This window comes from Pseudophryne corroboree, chromosome 1 (genome assembly GCF_028390025.1).
Source record: "Pseudophryne corroboree isolate aPseCor3 chromosome 1, aPseCor3.hap2, whole genome shotgun sequence".
NCBI lineage: Eukaryota > Metazoa > Chordata > Amphibia > Anura > Myobatrachidae > Pseudophryne > Pseudophryne corroboree.
This window is the reverse complement of record NC_086444.1, coordinates 612,146,890-612,166,046: the sequence shown is the minus strand read 5'-3', so window position 1 is coordinate 612,166,046 and position 19,157 is coordinate 612,146,890. Positions and strand designations below refer to the sequence as shown.

Below are 19,157 nucleotides of genomic sequence, written 5' to 3'. Positions count from 1 at the left end.
ATAGCGGCTCCGCAGGAGACTGGGCACAACAGTAAAAGCTTTAGGACTACCTGGTGTGCACTGGCTCCTCCCCCTATGACCCTCCTCCAAGCCTCAGTTAGATTTTTGTGCCCGAACGAGAAGGGTGCACACTAGGTGGCTCTCCTGAGCTGCTTAGTGAAAAAGTTTAAGTATAGGTTTTTTATTTTCAGTGAGTCCTGCTGGCAACAGGTTCACTGCACTGAGGGACTAAGGGGAGAAGAAGCGAACTCACCTGCGTGCAGAGTGGATTGGGCTTCTTAGGCTACTGGACATTAGCTCCAGAGGGACGATCACAGGCCCAGCCATGGATGGGTCCCAGAGCCGCGCCGCCGGCCCCCTTACAGAGCCAGAAGACAGAAGAGGTCCGGGAAATCGGCGGCAGAAGACGTCCTGTCTTCAATAAGGTAGCGCACAGCACCGCAGCTGTGCGCCATTGCTCTCAGCACACTTCACACTACGGTCACTGAGGGTGCAGGGCGCTGGGGGGGGGCGCCCTGAGACGCAATAAAAACACCTTAGATGGCGAAAAATACATCACATATAGCTCCTGGGCTATATGGATGCATTTAACCCCTGCCAGAATACACAGAAAAACGGGAGATAAGGCCGCCGAGAAGGGGGCGGAGCCTATCTCCTCAGCACACTGGCGCCATTTTCCCTCACAGCTCCGTTGGAGGGAAGCTCCCTGGCTCTCCCCTGCAGTCACTACACTACAGAAAGGGTTAAAAAAGAGAGGGGGGCACTAATTAGGCGCAGTATAAACAATACAGCAGCTATAAGGGGAAAAACACTTATATAAGGTTATCCCTGTATATATATAGCGCTCTGGTGTGTGCTGGCAAACTCTCCCTCTGTCTCCCCAAAGGGCTAGTGGGGTCCTGTCCTCTATCAGAGCATTCCCTGTGTGTGTGCTGTGTGTCGGTACGTTTGTGTCGACATGTATGAGGAGAAAAATGATGTGGAGACGGAGCAGATTGCCTGTAATAGTGATGTCACCCCCTAGGGGGTCGACACCTGAGTGGATGAACTGTTGGAAGGAATTATGTGACAGTGTCAGCTCTGTATAAAAGACAGTGGTTGACATGAGACAGCCGGCTACTCAGCTTGTGCCTGTCCAGACGTCTCATAGGCCGTCAGGGGCTCTAAAGCGCCCGTTACCTCAGATGGCAGATATAGACGCCGACACGGATACTGACTCCAGTGTCGACGGTGAAAAGACAAATGTGACTTCCAGTAGGGCCACACGTTACATGATTGAGGCAACGAAAAATGTTTTACACATTTCTGATAATACGAGTACCACCAAAAAGGGGTATTATGTTCGGTGAGGAAAAACTACCTGTAGTTTTCCTGAATCTGAGAAATTAAATGAGGTGTGTGATGATGCGTGGGTTTCCCCCGATAACAACTGATAATTTCTAAAACGTTATTGGCATTATATCCTTTCCCGCCAGAGGTTAGGGTGCGTTGGGAAACACCCCCTAGGGTGGATAAAGCGCTCACACGCTTGTAAGAACAAGGGCTCTACCCTCTCCTGAGATGGCCGCCCTTAAGGATCCTGCTGATAGAAAGCAGGAGGGTATCCTAAAATGTATTTACACACATACTGGTGTTATACTGCGACCAGCAATCGCCTCAGCCTGGATGTGCAGTGCTGGGTTGGCGTGGTCGGATTCCCTGACTGAAAATATTGATACCCTAAATAGGGACAGTATATTATTGACTATAGAGCATTTAAAAGATGCATTTCTATATATGCGTGATGCACAGCGGAATATTTGCCGACTGGCATCAAGTCTAAGTGCGTTGTCCATTTCTGCCAGTAGAGGGTTATGGACACGACAGTGGTCAGGTGATGCGGATTCCAAACGGCATTTGGAAGTATTGCCTTATTAAGGGGAGGAGTTATTTGGGGTCGGTCTTTCAGACCTGGTGGCCACGGCAACAGCTGGGAAATCCACGTTTGTACCCCAGGTCGCCTCTCAACATAAGAAGACGCCGTATTATCAGGCGCAGTCCTTTCGTGGGCAAGCGGGCAAAAGGTTCCTCATTTCTGCCCCATGACAGAGGGAGAGGAAAAAGGCTGCAGAAATCAGCCAGTTCCCAGGAACAGAAGCCCTCTCCCGCCTCTGCCAAGCCCTCAGTATGACGCTGGGGCTTTACAAGCAGAATCAGGCACGGTGGGGGCCCGTCTCAATGAATTTCAGCGCGCAGTGGGCTCACTCGCAATTAGACCCGTGGATCCTTCAGGTGATATCTCAGGGGTACAAATTGGAATTCGAGACGTCTCCCCCTCGCCGTTTCCTAAAGTCGGCTTTACCGAGGTCTCCCTCTGACAGGGAGGCAGTTTTGGAAGCCATTCACAAGCTGTATTCCCAGCAGGTGATAATCAAGGTACCCCTCCTGCAACAGGGAACGGGGTATTATTCCACACTGTTGTGGTACCGAAGCCGGACGGCTCGGTGAGACCGATTCTAAATCTAAAATCTTGAACACTTACATACGGAGGTTCAAATTCAAGATTGAGTCACTCAGAGCAGTGATTGCGAACCTGGAAGAACGGGACTACATGATGTCTCGGGACATCAAGGATGCTTACCTTCATGTCCCAATTTACCCTTCTCACCAAGGGTACCTCAGGTTTGTGGTACAGAACTGTCACTATCCGTTTCAGACGCTGCCGTATGGATGGTCCACGGCACCCCGGGTCTTTACCAAGGTAATGGCCGAAATGATGATATTCCTTCGAAGGAAGGGAATTTTAGTTATCCCTTACTTGGACGATTCCCTGATAAGGGTAAGATCCAGGGAACAGTTGGAGGTCGGTGTAGCACTATCTCAGGTAGTGTTGCGGCAGCACGATTGGATTCTCAATATTCCAAAATCGCAGCTGATTCCGACGACTCGTCTTCTGTTCCTAGGGATGATCCTGGACACAGTCCAGAAAAAGGTGTTTCTCCCGGAGGAGAAAGCCAGGGAGTTATCCGAGCTAGTCGGGAACCTCCTATAACCGAGCCAAGTCTCAGTACATCAATGAAAGGGTTCTGGGAAAAATGGTGGCTTCCTACGAAGCAATTCCATTCGGCAGATTCCACGCAAGAACTTTCCAGTGGGACCTGCTGGACAAATGGTCCGTGTCGCATCTTCAGATGCATCAGCGGATAACCCTGTCACCAAGCACAAGGGTGTCTCTCCTGTGGTGGTTGCAGAGTGCTCATCTTCTAGAGGGCCGCAGATTCGACATTCAGGACTGGGTCCTGGTGACCACGGATGCCAGCCTGCGAGGCTGGGGAGCAGTCACACAGGGAAGGAATTTCCAGAGCTTATGGTCAAGCCTGGAGACATCACTTCACATAAATATCCTGAAGCTAAGGGCCATTTACAATGCTCTAAGCTCAGCAAGACCTCTGCTTCAAGGTCACCCGGAGTTGATCCATTCGGACAACATCACGGCAGTCACCCACGTAAACAGACAGGGTGACACAAGAAGCAGGAGGGCAAGGCAGTAAGCTGCAAGGATTCTTCGCTGGGCGGAAAATCATGGGATAGCACTGTCAGCAGTATTCATTCCGGGAGTGGACAACTGGGAAGCAGACTTCCTCAGCAGACACGACCCCCACCCGGGAGAGTGGGGACTTCACCCAGAAGTCTTCCACATGTTTATAAAACTCGACAAGTATTGCGCCAGGTCAAGGGACCCTCAGGCAATAGCTGTAGACGCTCTGGTAACACAGTGGGTGTACCAGTCAGTGTATGTGTTCTCTCCTCTGCCTCTCATACCCAAGGTACTGAGAATTATAAGATGGAGAGGAGTAAGCACTATATTCGTGGCTCCGGATTGGCCAAGAAGGACTTGGTAACCGGAACTTCAAGAGATGCTCACGGAGGATCCGTGGCCTCTACCTCTAAGAAGGGACCTGCTCCAGCAAGGACCCTGTCTGTTCCAAGACTTACCGCGGCTGCGTTTGACGGCATGGCGGTTGAACGCCGGATCCTGAAGGAGAAAGGCATTCCGGATGAAGTCATTCCTATCCTGATCAAAGCCAGGAAAGATATAACCGCAAAACATTATCACCGCATTTGGCGAAAATATGTTGCGTGGTGCGAGGCCAGTAAGGCCCCGACGGAGGAATTTTCAACTAGGTCGATTCCTACATTTCCTGCAAGCAGGAGTGTCTATGGGCCTGAAATGGGGGTCCATTAAGGTTCAAATTTCGGCCCTGTCAATTTTCTTCCAAAAGAACTAGCTTCAGTTCCTGAAGTTCAGACGTTTGTGAAAGGGGTAATGTATATACAGCCTCCTTTTGTGCCTCCAGTGGCACCTTGGGATCTAAATGTAGTTTTTGGGTTCCAAAAGTCACATTGGTTTGAACCACTTAAATATGTGGAGTTAAAATATCTCACATGGAAAGTGGTCATGCTGTTGGCCCTGGCCTGGGCCAGGTGCGTGTCAGAATTGGCGGCTTTATCCTGTAAAAGCCCTCATCTGATTTTCCATTCAGACAGGGCGAAATTGAGGACTTGTCCTCAGTTTCTCCCTAAGGTGGTTTTCAGCGTTTCACCTGAATCAACCTATTGTGGTGCCTGCGGCTACTAGGGACTTGGAGGACTCCAAGTTGCTAGACGTTGTCAGGGCCCTGGAAATATAGGTTTCCAGGACGGCTGGAGTCAGAAAATCTGACTCGTTGTTTATTCTGTATGCACCCAACAAGCTGGGTGCTCCTGCTTCTAAGCAGACTATTGCTCGTTGGATTTGTAGTACAATTCAGCTTGCACATTCTGTGGCAGGCCTGCCACAGCCAAAATCTGTAAAAGCCCATTCCACAAGGAAGGTGGGCTCATCTTGGGCGGCTGCCCGAGGGGTCTCGGCTTTACAACTTTGCCGAGCAGCTACTTGGTCAGGAGCAAATACGTTTGTAAAATTCTACAAATTTGATACCCTGGCTGAGGAGGACCTGGAGTTCTCTCAATTGGTGCTGCAGAGTCATCCGCACTCTCCCGCCCGTTTGGGAGCTTTGGTATAATCCCCATGGTCCTTACGGAGTCCCCAGCATCCACTAGGACGTCAGAGAAAATAAGAATTTACTTACCGATAATTCTATTTCTCGTAGTCCGTAGTGGATGCTGGGCGCCCATCCCAAGTGCGGATTGTCTGCAATACTGGTACATAGTTATTGTTACCAAAAAAAATCGGGTTATTGCTGTAGTGAGACATCTTTTCTAGAGGCTCCTCTGTTATCATGCTGTTAACTGGGTTTAGATCACAAGTTATATGGTGTGATTGGTGTGGCTGGTATGAGTCTTACCCGGGATTCAAAATCCTTCCTTATTGTGTACGCTCGTCCGGGCACAGTATCCTAACTGAGGCTTGGAGGAGGGTCATAGGGGGAGGAGCCAGTGCACACCAGGTAGTCCTAAAGCTTTTACTTTTGTGCCCAGTCTCCTGCGGAGCCGCTATTCCCCATGGTCCTTACGGAGTCCCCAGCATCCACTACGGACTACGAGAAATAGAATTATCGGTAAGTAAATTCTTTTTTTTTTTTTTTTGCTTAAAATATCCAAGAATCATATAAAAGTCCAGGTATCCACATAAAGCGGTCAGTTAAGGACAATTACCAGATATGTTGGAACTGTTTACATACAGTTCAAACGAGCATAGAGTAGATGGAATCCTGGACACTCCAGCCAATCTCTAAAGATTGCATCACTTCCGGGTTTAGTCCTATGATCGTCCAGTGGATCCTGTCTTTGTCACACCAACGCGTGTCCTCCGCTCCTGGGGACTTTTTCAAGGTGAATGTCGTGATTCCTGTCCCTGATTTGGTTTGGTGTTTAAACCTGCAATGTCCAATCCAAATTACCAGAGCGCAGCTGGATCCTGTACACATAATTACTATTAATCCCATGATCTTCCGGTGCGCTCCGGAATTCCTGTATTCTGTGTAACAGTGTCCCAGGGAAACCATGAGAACCAGGAACCGCCAACACAGTTGGTTCTAGGGTGTCGACACGTCACTTCCAGTCTCCGGTTTACACATATAGTACATACTGGTTTCACATAGCAGCACTGACTCCAATTCATCTTGTTGTCCTTAAGGCGAGTTACAGCCGAGTTGTTAAATCCTAATGTGTTCATATGGTCAATCCATCACCGTCCAGTATTTTGGTCCAATACGTCACTTACGGTGACGTCATCCCACAATCGTGAACCAGCACTGATTTCTCATAGTGATTATCTCACACTCAATAGCCCCACCTATAATGTCCTTGCACACTGATGCAAATTACTGGATGGTGACTGGTTGCCCATATGAAACACAATAGGATATAACAACCAGAATGTAACTCGCCTTAATGACGACAAGGCTAATTGGAGTTGGCACCGCTATGTGAAACCAGTATGTATGTGTAAACCGGAGACCGGAAGTGACGTGTCGACACCCGAGAACCAACTGTGTTGAGTTCCTGGTTGTCCGTTTACTTTTGCCCGATTTTTGCATGTAATGAGGTTGCCTTGCTTGCAAAGTTAGTTTATATTGCTTATAATGCCAGTGTTTTTGTCTCTGTCCCAAATCCGTTTTCTATTCCCTACTGTTAATTGTGTTCATGAGTGTCTGCTTTGCTGTAAGGCTAATGAGTCTTATTTCATTAGAAGTGTGCAGTGATTAAAAGAACCTTTTAAAATGAAGAACGGCAAATGAGACACAGACACAATCATTTGAAGGCTAACTCTACAAACCTGAAAAGCTAGTAGATTGTCTACATGGCCTCATAGCCTGTACTTAAAAATACACTGCTCAAAAAAATTAAGGGAACACTAAAATAACACATCCTAGATCTTGTCATGACTGTGGTTTTGTGAACCCGGTGTTAGTGAAGTCTGTGCGGACAACTGGAGGACTATGTGAATACTATCACTGACCTGGTTTGGGAGTGTTGAGGACTCGGGGTTTCTTCCGGTGACCGGGAAGAGGAACCGCTGCTGGACCGCAGCAGAGATGGCCGAATCTAGGTTTTCCTCATGCAGGATTTGGTCGGCAGACAGGAGGCACGTATGGATGCTGGAGGTCTCCTGAAAGACAGAACTAGAAAAGGTGCTGAGGAATGAATGAAGGAGTACCGGATGCTGGAGACACCAACTACGCTTGTGAGCACTGGGTGTTTGGAGGCACTGAGGCGCTTGGAGGCACTGAGGTGCTTGTAGGTGCAGAAGTGCCTGGAGGCACTGAGGTGTTTGGAGGCACTGAGGTGCTTGGAGGCACGGAGGTGCTTGGAGGCACGGAGGTGCTTGGAGGCACGGAGGTGCTCGGAGGCACGGAGGTGCTGGAGGCACTGAAGCCACAGGGATACGGGAGCTCGAGATCACAACTACAACAGCAGTAAAGATGAAACACGGCAGCTGTGGTTTTCAGTTGAGACTATGGAAAACTGTACTGTGCCTTTAAATTGAAACACTGCAGCTGTGCCTTTACGTTGAGACTCGTGGAAATAGTGAATATCAGTGGCAACACAAATGTAAACCAAACTGGGTAACAAAGGAACAGAGTTTTCACAGGAACTAAAGTACAGGGGTTACCTTTAGGGAGCTCAGCTTCAAAGCTCACACAGAGCTGTGTGTGACACGAGGAACTGGCCCAGTTTCCAACTCAGTCTCCCGACTTATACTTCCTGGTCCTTGGTGATTGGTGAGCAGTGTTAGGTGATGCAGAGAGTCTCAGGCTGGCAGAGGATTGGACAGCTCTGGGTCAGGTGAACAGTCACTGTCATGTGAGTACTCTAGACTAGGCTGTGATGTAGAGTGAGGCCTAGCAGGCCGAGAGAACACTGAAGCCTGAACATCTGCAAAACATAGGATGCTGGCTTTTAGGCCTAAACTTCAGATTACTGAATTCAGTCTCACACAGGAGATCACCACAGGTGGAGCTAGTTAACTATTACCTTTCAGGCAGAGAACTCAGGAAACTCATGGTGCTGACAAGCTGTTTAACTCAGTGAGCAAAAAGGCACAGGATCCGGGACAGATGGCAGGGGTAAGTCACCAAATATGAAAACTACAGTCAGGATTGTGACAGTACCCCCCTCTTCAAGGGTGGACTCCGGACACCCATCTTGAATCTTAGAGGAACTTGAGAAATTCAAACAGAAGAACTTAGGACCTTCGTCGATGCCTCTTCTTCTTACGGGAACTTTTGGTTTTGACCAGGGAGAGCAAAATCTCCTGTAAAGAAAATCCTTCCTTAGAAAACATGGGACCTCCCATGAAAGGAGTAGCATCATGAACTGGATCAAATTCAGAGTCTGAGTCCAAGTCTAATGGAAGATATGAATCTCCCTTAGATACACAGTTTGCAGATGAAAAGGAGGTGCACTGGAGTTTTAAATTCTCTGGGCTAGGAGAGACTCCTACATGAGCAATTTTAATGGTCGGATTCTTACCGAAGGAGATACTTAGATTATCCCTGGGAGGACAGCACAAACTTCCTTCTGCATTCCCTTTAGAGCATGATTCTTTTACCGAGTCAGATTCCAAAGGTTTAGGACTAAATTCTTTAACCACAGCATTACTAAAAGTCTGTAAATCATGGAACACAGGATCATTACTCTCAAAAAGCGTGTTGGCCCACTCCAAAGCTCTTCCTCTGAATGCCAGGAACAGATATCGAGTAACGTTGGAAGGAGTTACTGCACCCGAAGGATCAGACTCCATCAGAGAGAGAAATTGATCAACCAGAGCGGCATATTGCAATAAATCTCCATCAAAGTAAATAGGTGGTAAACCATCAGACGAAAGCTTAGAGGCTGAAACCGATGATGCACTCTCAGAAGCTAGATTGGAGTTAGTTTGTGGAACGTCAGGCTGATGAGAAACTATCCCTTCTGAAGTAGTCTGGCTGAAGTCCTTCTCAGCGAAATTAGCCTGAAGTCCTGTATCCAAATCAGCAGATGGAACATTAAGTTGCTCAGACAAGCTTAGGGACAAAGCTGAGAAAACTGTACTTAGATCAGTATCCAGCTCTGTAGCACGTTCAGACTTTAAGTGAGTAGCCTTGGGATTTTTCTTAACTTTTAGTGGTTACAGCCAATTTATCCTGACAATGAAGAGAATAGGTATTAGAATTCCCCGCAGAAGCTGTGGACTCAGTACTGGAAGACAAGGAAACAGAATCAGAGACAGACTGAAGTCTAATTTTAGAACTAGATGGTGGAAGTCCTTTACTGGAACCAACTGACAAAAGTTCTGTACTCGGACCAATGCTTGGAATCGGTTTGAGTCCAGATGAACTTGAAAAGACTGAAACTGAAGAAATCTTTGGCTGAACGAGTAGGACTGGATTGGATCCAAGGATACTTGAATTGGCTGGGGCCAAAGGAGACTGACCAGGCTGGTCCTGGAGTATCGCTGGACCGGATGGAACCGGGACGGACTGACCAGGCAGTGCCCGGAGTATCGCTGGACCGGCTGGAACCGGGACGGACTGACCAGGCAGTGCCCGGAGTATCGCTGGACCGGCTGGAACCGGGACGGACTGACCAGGCGGAGCCTGGAGTATTGCTGGACCGGCAGGAGCCCCCACTTCACGGGGCTGGGCTGAGGCAAGAGCCCCCACTCCACTGGGCTGGGCTGAGGCAAGAGCCCCCACTCCACGGGGCTGGGCTGAGGCAAGAGCCCCCACTCCACGGGGCTGGGCTGAGGCAAGAGCCCCCACTCCACGGGGCTGGGCTGAGGCAAGAGCCCCCACTCCACGGGGCTGGGCTGAGGCAAGAGCCCCCACTCCACGGGGCTGGGCTGAGGCAAGAGCCCCCACTCCACGGGGCTGGGCTGAGGCAAGAGCCCCCACTCCACGGGGCTGGGCTGAGGCAAGAGCCCCCACTCCACGGGGCTGGGCTGAGGCAAGAGCCCCCACTCCACGGGGCTGGGCTGAGGCAAGAGCCCCCACTCCACGGGGCTGGGCTGAGGCAAGAGCCCCCACTCCACGGGGCTGGGCTGAGGCAAGAGCCCCCACTTCACGGGGCTGGGCTGAGGCAAGAGCCCCCACTTCACGGGGCTGGGCTGAGGCAAGAGCCCCCACTTCACGGGGCTGGGCTGAGGCAAGAGCCCCCACTTCACGGGGCTGGGCTGAGGCAAGAGCCCCCACTTCACGGGGCTGGGCTGAGGCAAGAGCCCCCACTTCACGGGGCTGGGCTGAGGCAAGAGCCCCCACTTCACGGGGCTGGGCTGAGGCAAGAGCCCCCACTTCACGGGGCTGGGCAGCACTCTGAAGACTCTCTGGCTGGGCAGCACTCTGAAGACTCCCTGGGGCTGGTCCCTCTGAACCCCTCACTGGGGCTGGACGCTCTGAACCCCTCACTGGGGCTGTAGACACTGACGCCCCTCCTTGGGCTGTAGACACTGACGCCCCTCCTTGGGCTGTAGACACTGACGCCCCTCCTTGGGCTGTAGACACTGACGCCCCTCCTTGGGCTGTAGACACTGACGCCCCTCCTTGGGCTGTAGACACTGACGCCCCTCCTTGGGCTGTAGACACTGACGCCCCTCCTTGGGCTGTAGACACTGACGCCCCTCCTTGGGCTGTAGACACTGACGCCCCTCCTTGGGCTGTAGACACGGACGCCCCTCTTTGGGCTGGACACTCTGAAGACGCCCCTTCTTGGGCTGGACACTCTGAAGATGCCCCTCCTGGGGCTGGACACTCTGAAGACGCCCCTCCTTGGGCTGTAGACACGGATGCCCCTCCTTAGGCTGTAGACACGGACTCCTCTGTGACTCTAAATGGCTTGAACATTCTTCTCTGGACACCCAACTTGGGATAAGGTCTTTTAATCACCGGACCCCAGTCATAAATTTGAGTCTCTTTCAGAGTAGCCTTCTTGATTCCCCCGTCAGCAGTAGCAGGATCGGCTACTGTGGATGAGTTGTAGACATGAGCACTATGATACTGAGATTTGTCACCATTCCCTGGCTTACGAAGAATGCAGTCTTTAACAAAATGACCGGAATTTCCACAGTAAAGACAGAGGTGTTGCTCCCTACGCCGCTGACGTTCAGCTTCAGAGAGCTTGGGCCGTGGATAGCTCTGATGAACAACTTTTCCTTGCACAGAGGAAGAGACTCTATTAACTAGATGGGACAAAACAGGTTCAACAACGTTGGTAGTATTCCTGAAGAGATCAGGCATCACAGAAAGAATACTAGACAAAAGTTCTTGTAACTGTAATAACATCTGGTAGAAAATCTGCAGTTGGTCAGGAGTCTTAGTACAGAAGGTCAGAGAATCTCTGGAGAACGAATTCCACTGCAGACACTGTGCCAATTGATGCTGAGTCGACTCCAAACCCTCCAAGCGTCCTGCAATATTGCTTAGGAGGTCCTGCGTCAGACAAACACTTTCGGCCGGGTCCATGGGGCCAGTTCCTACTGCCATGACTGGTTTTGTGAACCCGGTGTTAGTGAAGTCTGTGCGGGCAACTGGAGGACTATGTGAATACTATCACTGACCTGGTTTGGGAGTGTTGAGGACTCGGGGTTTCTTCCGGTGACCGGGAAGAGGAACCGCTGCTGGACCGCAGCAGAGATGGCCGAATCTAGGTTTTCCTCATGCAGGATTTGGTCGGCAGACAGGAGGCACGTATGGATGCTGGGGGTCTCCTGAAAGACAGAACTAGAAAAGGTGCTGAGGAATGAATGAAGGAGTACCGGATGCTGGAGACACCAACTACGCTTGTGAGCACTGGGTGTTTGGAGGCACTGAGGCGCTTGGAGGCACTGAGGTGCAGAAGTGCCTGGAGGCACTGAGGTGTTTGTAGGTGCAGAAGTGCCTGGAGGCGCTGAGGTGCTCGGAGGCGCTAAAGTGCTCGGAGGCGCTAAAGTGCTCGGAGGCACGGAGGTGCTGGAGGCACTGAAGCCACAGGGATACGGGAGCTCTGGAGATCACAACTACAACAGCAGTAAAGATGAAACACGGCAGCTGTGGTTTTCAGTTGAGACTATGGAAAACTGTACTGTGCCTTTAAATTGAAACACTGTAGCTGTGCCTTTACGTTGAGACTCGTGGAAATAGTGAATATCAGTGGCAACACAAATGTAAACCAAACTGGGTAACAAAGGAACAGAGTTTTCACAGGAACTAAAGTACAAGGGTTACCTTTAGGGAGCTCAGCTTCAAAGCTCACACAGAGCTGTGTGTGACACGAGGAACTGGCCCAGTTTCCAACTCAGTCTCCCGACTTATACTTCCTGGTCCTTGGTGATTGGTGAGCAGTGTTAGGTGATGCAGAGAGTCTCAGGCTGGCAGAGGATTGGACAGCTCTGGGTCAGGTGAACAGTCACTGTCATGTGAGTACTCTAGACTAGGCTGTGATGTAGAGTGAGGCCTAGCAGGCCGAGAGAACACTGAAGCCTGAACATCTGCAAAACATAGGATGCTGGCTTTTAGGCCTAAACTTCAGATTACTGAATTCAGACTCACACAGGAGATCACCACAGGTGGAGCTAGTTAACTATTACCTTTCAGGCAGAGAACTCAGGAAACTCATGGTGCTGACAAGCTGTTTAACTCAGTGAGCAAAAAGGCACAGGATCCGGGACAGATGGCAGGGGTAAGTCACCAAATATGAAAACTACAGTCAGGATTGTGACAGATCTGAATGAATGAAATATTCTTATTAAATACTTTGTTCTTTACATAGTTGAATGTGCTGACAACAATTTCACACACATCATCAATGGAAATCAAATTTATTAACCCATGGAGGTCTGGATTTGGAGTCACACTCAAAATTAAAGTAAAAAAACACACTACAGGCTGATCCAACTTTGATGTAATTTCCTTAAAACAAGTCAAAATGAGGCTCAGTAGTGTGTGTGGCCTCCACGTGCCAGTATGACCTCCCTACAACGCCTGGGCATGCTCCTGATGAGGTGGCGGATGGTCTCCTGAGGGATCTCCTCCCAGACCTGGACTAAAGCATCCGCCAACTCCTGGACAGTCTGTGGTTGGTGGATGGAGCGAGACATGATATACCAAATGTGCTCAATTGGATTCATGTCTGGGGAACGGGCGGGCAAGTCCATAGCATCAATGCCTTCGTCTTGCAGGAACTGCTGACACACTCCAGCCACATGAGGTCTAGCATTGTCTTGCATTAGGAGGAACCCAGGGCCAACCGCACCAGCATATGGTCTCACAAGGGGTCTGAGGATCTCATCTCAGTACCTAATGGCAGTCAGACTACCTCTGGGGAGCACATGGAGGGCTGTGCGGCCCCCCAAAGAAATGCCACCCCACACCATTACTGACTCACTGCCAAACCGGTCATGCTGGAGGATGTTGCAGGCAGCAGAACATTCTCCTTGGCGTCTCCAGACTCTGTCACGTCTGTCACATGTGCTCAGTGAGAACCTGCTTTCATCTGTGAAGAGCACAGGGCGCCAGTGGCGAATTTGCCAATCTTGGTGTTCTCTGGCAAATGCCAAACGTCCTGCACGGTGTTGGGCTGTAAGCACAACCCCCACCTGTGGACGTCGGGCCCTCATACCACTCTCATGGAGTCTGTTTCTGATCGTTTGAGTAGGCACATGCACATTTGTGGCTTGCTGGAGGTCATTTTGCAGGGCTCTGGCAGTGCTCCTCCTGTTCCTCCTTGCACAAAGGCGGAGATAGCGGTCCTGCTGCTGGGTTGTTGGCCTCCTCCATGTCTCCTGATGTACTGGCCTGTCTCCTGGTAGCGCCTCCATGCTCTGGACACTACGCTGACAGACACAGCAAACCTTCTTGCCACAGCTCGCATTGATGTGCCATCCTGGATTAGCTGCACTACCTGAGCCACTTGTGTGGGTTGTAGACTCCGTCTCATGCTACCACTAGAGTGAAAGCACCGCCAGCTTTCAAAAGTGGCCAAAACATCAGCCAGGAAGTATAGGAGCTGAGAAGTGGTCTGTGGTCACCACCTGCAGAACAACTCCTTTATTGGGGGGGTCTTGCTAATTGCCTATAATTCCCACCAGTTGTCTATTCCATTTGCACAACAGCATGTGAAATTGATTGTCAATCAGTGTTGCTTCCTAAGTGGACAGTTTGATTTCACAGAAGTGTGATTGACTTGGAGTTACATTGTGTTGTTTAAGTGTTCCCTTTATTTTTTTGAGCAGTGTATTATAGCAAATGCTTTCCTTTCAAAAGTCCTAACTGATTGAACCTAATCGGCGAGGAGGGCATATTTTAATTTTGAAGGGCAAAATTTAATACGTGAAGTATTGCTACAGTAGCTGTAGCGATGCATCACGCCTAAAATTCGGTATGCTTCCCAAGGGGGTCCCAACCTCCAATCACCTGGCCCCGACTCCTTCACTGACCACTATATTACATACAGAATGTTTTAAATGAAACGCATGATTTCTGTGTTGATCAGTATTATTATTATTATTATTTTTTTTACTAAGTGATGCGGTTATTATGTGGAGCTATGTTTTACTACTATGGTGAAGGGTTATTTGTAGTGGTTCACTGTAAATCTTAAGTGGTGCATACCGAAAGCCATATTCTGTGGATGTCAAACCACTGTCTCGGTTATACCAAGGGATGAGATCTCCCCTACATGCTACGGAATTTTATGGTGATTAATCTTCTATGACAATATTGTTAGATTCCATTATTCGCACTCCCTTGCATACATTTGGTTTGTATACTTTTCCTTGATATTAAGTTTTTGCACAATTGGTCTTGTTTCTGAATAAATGCATTTATTGGTGCAATATTTATTTCATTTTTTTATACTGTTAAGTTTGTATAGGTTTTCCAAATTTGGTATGTACAGTAATAGGGAATATAATTTTTTTTTACTAAAAATGTTTATTAGACATCAAGTTGCCTGCAGCTGATCTTCGTTTTTTCATTGGTGCAGACAGCAGAGAACAGAGTTTCCAGTTACAGATAACGTGCAGACTGTTCCTCCTCCTTATGTAGTGAGAATTATTCTGATCTACAGCCGTTCTGCCTCTCAGCCTTCACTGACTCTCACAGAAACCATGAAGGTAAAGAATAAATGTTTATATAATAAAAATAATTTCACATTAAAGGACAATTTCCATTGGTATTTTTGTAAACATTATTAGTGCAAATGGCACCTACCAGAGTGAGACACTGTCAGTTATATGGTGGTTTTCCTTAGGCAATATGTCCTAGTAATAAACCAGTTATTGTTTGGATCATTCCCTTAGTTGCATACAGCTGTGGCTAGGAGTGCGGTACACTGTTGGCATATAGAGGAGGTTTTAGTTACTGTAGGATATCTTGATTCTTGGGGTCATATTTCATAATGAGTGATATTGTTATCACTCGTTACTAATATGCTGCTCCAACCAATCGGCTTCTGTCATTTTTCAAACCCATAACAGTAGCTGATTGGTTGGAGTATCAATTAAGATTAGTAACCAGTGATAAGAATATTAATCGTTAATATATATGGCCCTTATTTGTTTAAAATATCTGCTGCTTTGCCATACTTTCTTGATCAAATAGACAATATTTAGACAATTTTTAGTTCTTTATACTCTACAGACAGGATAATATAGGGTTCATTCAGTCTTAAAATAAAAAATACTACAGCACATGTATTCTTCAGACGTTTCTGCAGCTGTCCAATCCATGCTCACTCACATGCATAAGGGTTTTACCATTTTCTAGAATGTGAGGAACAATCCTAAAGATAAATGACAGCTGGGGACAAAATGTACCTCTTAGCAGATCATTTGGCAAGTCTAAGCGCAAAACATATATTTTATTGTATACTGTGGAAAATAAGCATCCATTGACATCAAGGGGATATATAGCATAAATTATAAAAATTATATATTTGCTTGCTAAAGAATATTAGAAGTCACCTTGGCGTTTCATGCCTTGTGGACACGGAACTTCACTGTGTTTTCCAATAATCTTAGGAAGCAGAACAATTCCGAGCGATGCTGTCAGAAAGGTGTGGGCCGCAGCAGATTGCGACTGCAACATCCCTCCTATTTCCATGCATCCCCATAGAGGTGTACAGGAAACTGAGCGCTAATGCTCAGAATGGAATCCCACCCTTGCACGTTTGCATTTTCCAATAGATAATCTTTATGTATGGCTGTACATATTCAGCTGTATCTGTTCTCTAAACCGTCTGTTCTGGATGCATAGTCAACCTACAGCGTCAGCTACATAAGGTATCATTTACATGGCTCTGATTTACAATTTCATAACAGAGGATTAGATAATTTTTTATATTTGCGTGTTTGGATAGTACCATGTTTCCATATTCTTACACAAGTTTAGAAATTTGAACCAAGACATGCTACATATAACCATAGTGGTTGTGAGCGTCTGCTGCTGTGTTGCCATTATACAGACCTATGGAACTACTTGTCATTATCTCTCTGGTGTGCTACATTGTTCCTGGAGTGGTCAGTAGTGGGGATGGTATTTTGTATTTAGGGGGTCATTCAGACCTAATCGCACGCTAGGATTTTTCGCGGCGCTGCAATCAGGTCAGAACTGGGCATGCGTATGCACCGCAATGCACAGGTGCATCGCGCAGGTACAAAGCGGATTGTTGCTGTACGATGGATTGTACGAAGAATCCATTCGCACAGCCGATCGCAAGGAGATTGACAGGAAGAAGGTGTTTGTGGGTGTCAACTGACCGTTTTCTGGGAGTGTTTGGAAAAACGTAGGCGTGTCCAAGCGTTTGCAGGGCGGGTGTCTTGACGTCAATTCTGGCCCCGCACAGGCTGAAGTGATCGCAGTAAGTCCTGAGCAACTCAGAAACTGCACAAAACTTTTTTTTACCGCTCGGCTTCACATGCGATCGCACACTTGCAAAGCAAAAATACACTCCCCTGTGGGAGGCGACTATGCTCGCAGCAGTGCAAAAAACCCCTAGTGAGCGATCAGGTCTGAATTAGGCCCTTAGTGCAATGTGCATGAGGCGGTCAGTATCGTACTGCACTGCATGGGTAGCTGTCTTCAGTCTTTGTGAGTCATTAGCCACCGGAGAGATTTCATCCACAGGCTCCAAATGACCTTATTTAACCCTTATATGGCATTTTTACTTTTCTCCTGCAGAAAATGCTGCAGTGCCCTTATTTTTTCTTTGACGTTGTCTATATCCACAATGGGTCTGATGAGGAAGACGTAAGCTGGAAGGTAAGAGATAAGAAATAACCTCTTGTCCACAGTCTACACGTAAAAAGAAGCAATGGAATAATATTTTGTGTCATGTACAGTTCTTTAAAACAAATTCAGTATAGTAAGATAATTAGTAAAACAAAACCATGTTGGAGGGGTTGATGCAGAGTATACAACGGCTAAAGCATTTGTATAGACATTTTAGAGGGCGATTCAACTGTTACAGGGTGATCTCTCTTTTGGACTAAGACCATGAGCTGTTCTGTTGATTTAGTGTGACCAGCCCCAAGGCTGCACTTATCACGGATTATTTAATTTACTGACTATTCAAGTCCGTGTTTAGCCTGGTCAGAAAGAGAACATGTATTCCTCATAAACAGCATTGGTTCACGGTTTCATCTTATACAGCATCAACAGGCCAAAGGGCACTTGGGCTTAATCCATGATTGCACTGTCTAGGAGGCAGGTTAGCCTGCACATGTCTTTTTGATGCAGTCATGTTGTGTTTACTGTTGTGCTCATGATGCAGTAATAAATTGTCAATTGAAATTTTGTTATGAATAGCTGTCACTCACACAGTATTTTTTTAACATATTGAAATACTGCCTTATGCTTCTTTTGTATTTTGTCCTTTGAATCACATAACTCTTTGTTTCTCTAACGTCCTAAGTGGATGCTGGGGACTCCGTCAGGACCATGGGGAATAGCGGCTCCGCAGGAGACAGGGCACAAAAATAAAGCTTTAGGATTAGGTGGTGTGTACTGGCTCCTCCCCCTATGACCCTCCTCCAAGCCTCAGTTAGGTTTTTGTGCCCGTCCGAGCAGGGTGCAATCTAGGTGGCTCTCCTAAAGAGCTGCTTAGAAAAAGTTTTTAGGTTTTTTATTTTCAGTGAGTCCTGCTGGCAACAGGCTCACTGCATCGAGGGACTTAGGGGAGAGAATTTCAACTCACTTGCGTGCAGGATGGATTGGATTCTTAGGCTACTGGACACCATTAGCTCCAGAGGGAGTCGGAACACAGGTCTCACCCTGGGGTTCGTCCCGGAGCCGCGCCGCCGACCCCCCTTACAGATGCTGAAGATTGAAGGTCCGGAAACAGGCGGCAGAAGGCTCTTCAGTCTTCATGAAGGTAGCGCACAGCACTGCAGCTGTGCGCCATTGTTGTCACACACTTCACACCAAGCGGTCACGGAGGGTGCAGGGCGCTGCTGGGGGCGCCCTGGGCAGCAATATTTAATACCTTTATGGCAAAAGAATACATCACATATAGCCATTGAGGCTATATGTATGTATTTAACCCATGCCAGATATCTAAAACTCCGGGAGAAAAGCCCGCCGAAATAGGGGGCGGGGCTTATTCTCCTCAGCACACAGCGCCATTTTCCTGCTCAGCTCCGCTGTGAGGAAGGCTCCCAGGACTCTCCCCTGCACTGCACTACAGAAACAGGGTAAAACAGAGAGGGGGGGCATTTTTTGGCGATATTTTGATATATTTAAGCTGCTATAAGGAACAACACTTATATAAGGTTGTTCCCATATATATTATAGCGCTTGGGTGTGTGCTGGCAAACTCTCCCTCTGTCTCCCCAAAGGGCTAGTGGGGTCCTGTCTTCGATAAGAGCATTCCCTGTGTGTCTGCTGTGTGTCGGTACGTGTGTGTCGACATGTATGAGGACGATGTTGGTGTGGAGGCAGAGCAATTGCCGATAATGGTGATGTCACCCCCCAGGGAGTCGACACCGGAATGGATGGCTTTGTTTATGGAATTACGTGATAATGTCAGCACATTACAAAAATCAGTTGACGACATGAGACGGCCGGCAAACCAGTTAGTACCTGCCCAGGCGTCTCAGACACCGTCAGGGGCTGTAAAGCGCCCTTTACCTCAGTCGGTCGACACAGACCCAGACACAGACACTGAATCTAGTGTCGACGGTGATGAAACAAATGTATTTTCAAGTAGGGCCACACGTTATA

General features: G+C 48.2%; 1 protein-coding gene across 5 annotated transcripts in view; it reads left to right on the top strand.

The window, feature by feature from the left end:
* BABAM1 (BRISC and BRCA1 A complex member 1) overlaps window positions 1-19,157 on the top strand; it is a 117,259-nt gene that overhangs the window by 72,792 nt on the left and 25,310 nt on the right. For all 5 annotated transcript variants that reach the window (XM_063914396.1, XM_063914393.1, XM_063914395.1 and 2 more), the window contains 2 exons: window positions 14,923-15,052; window positions 17,118-17,198. In XM_063914396.1, the coding sequence (XP_063770466.1) occupies window positions 14,923-15,052; window positions 17,118-17,198 (211 nt within the window). The remainder of the gene's footprint in view (window positions 1-14,922; window positions 15,053-17,117; window positions 17,199-19,157) is intronic.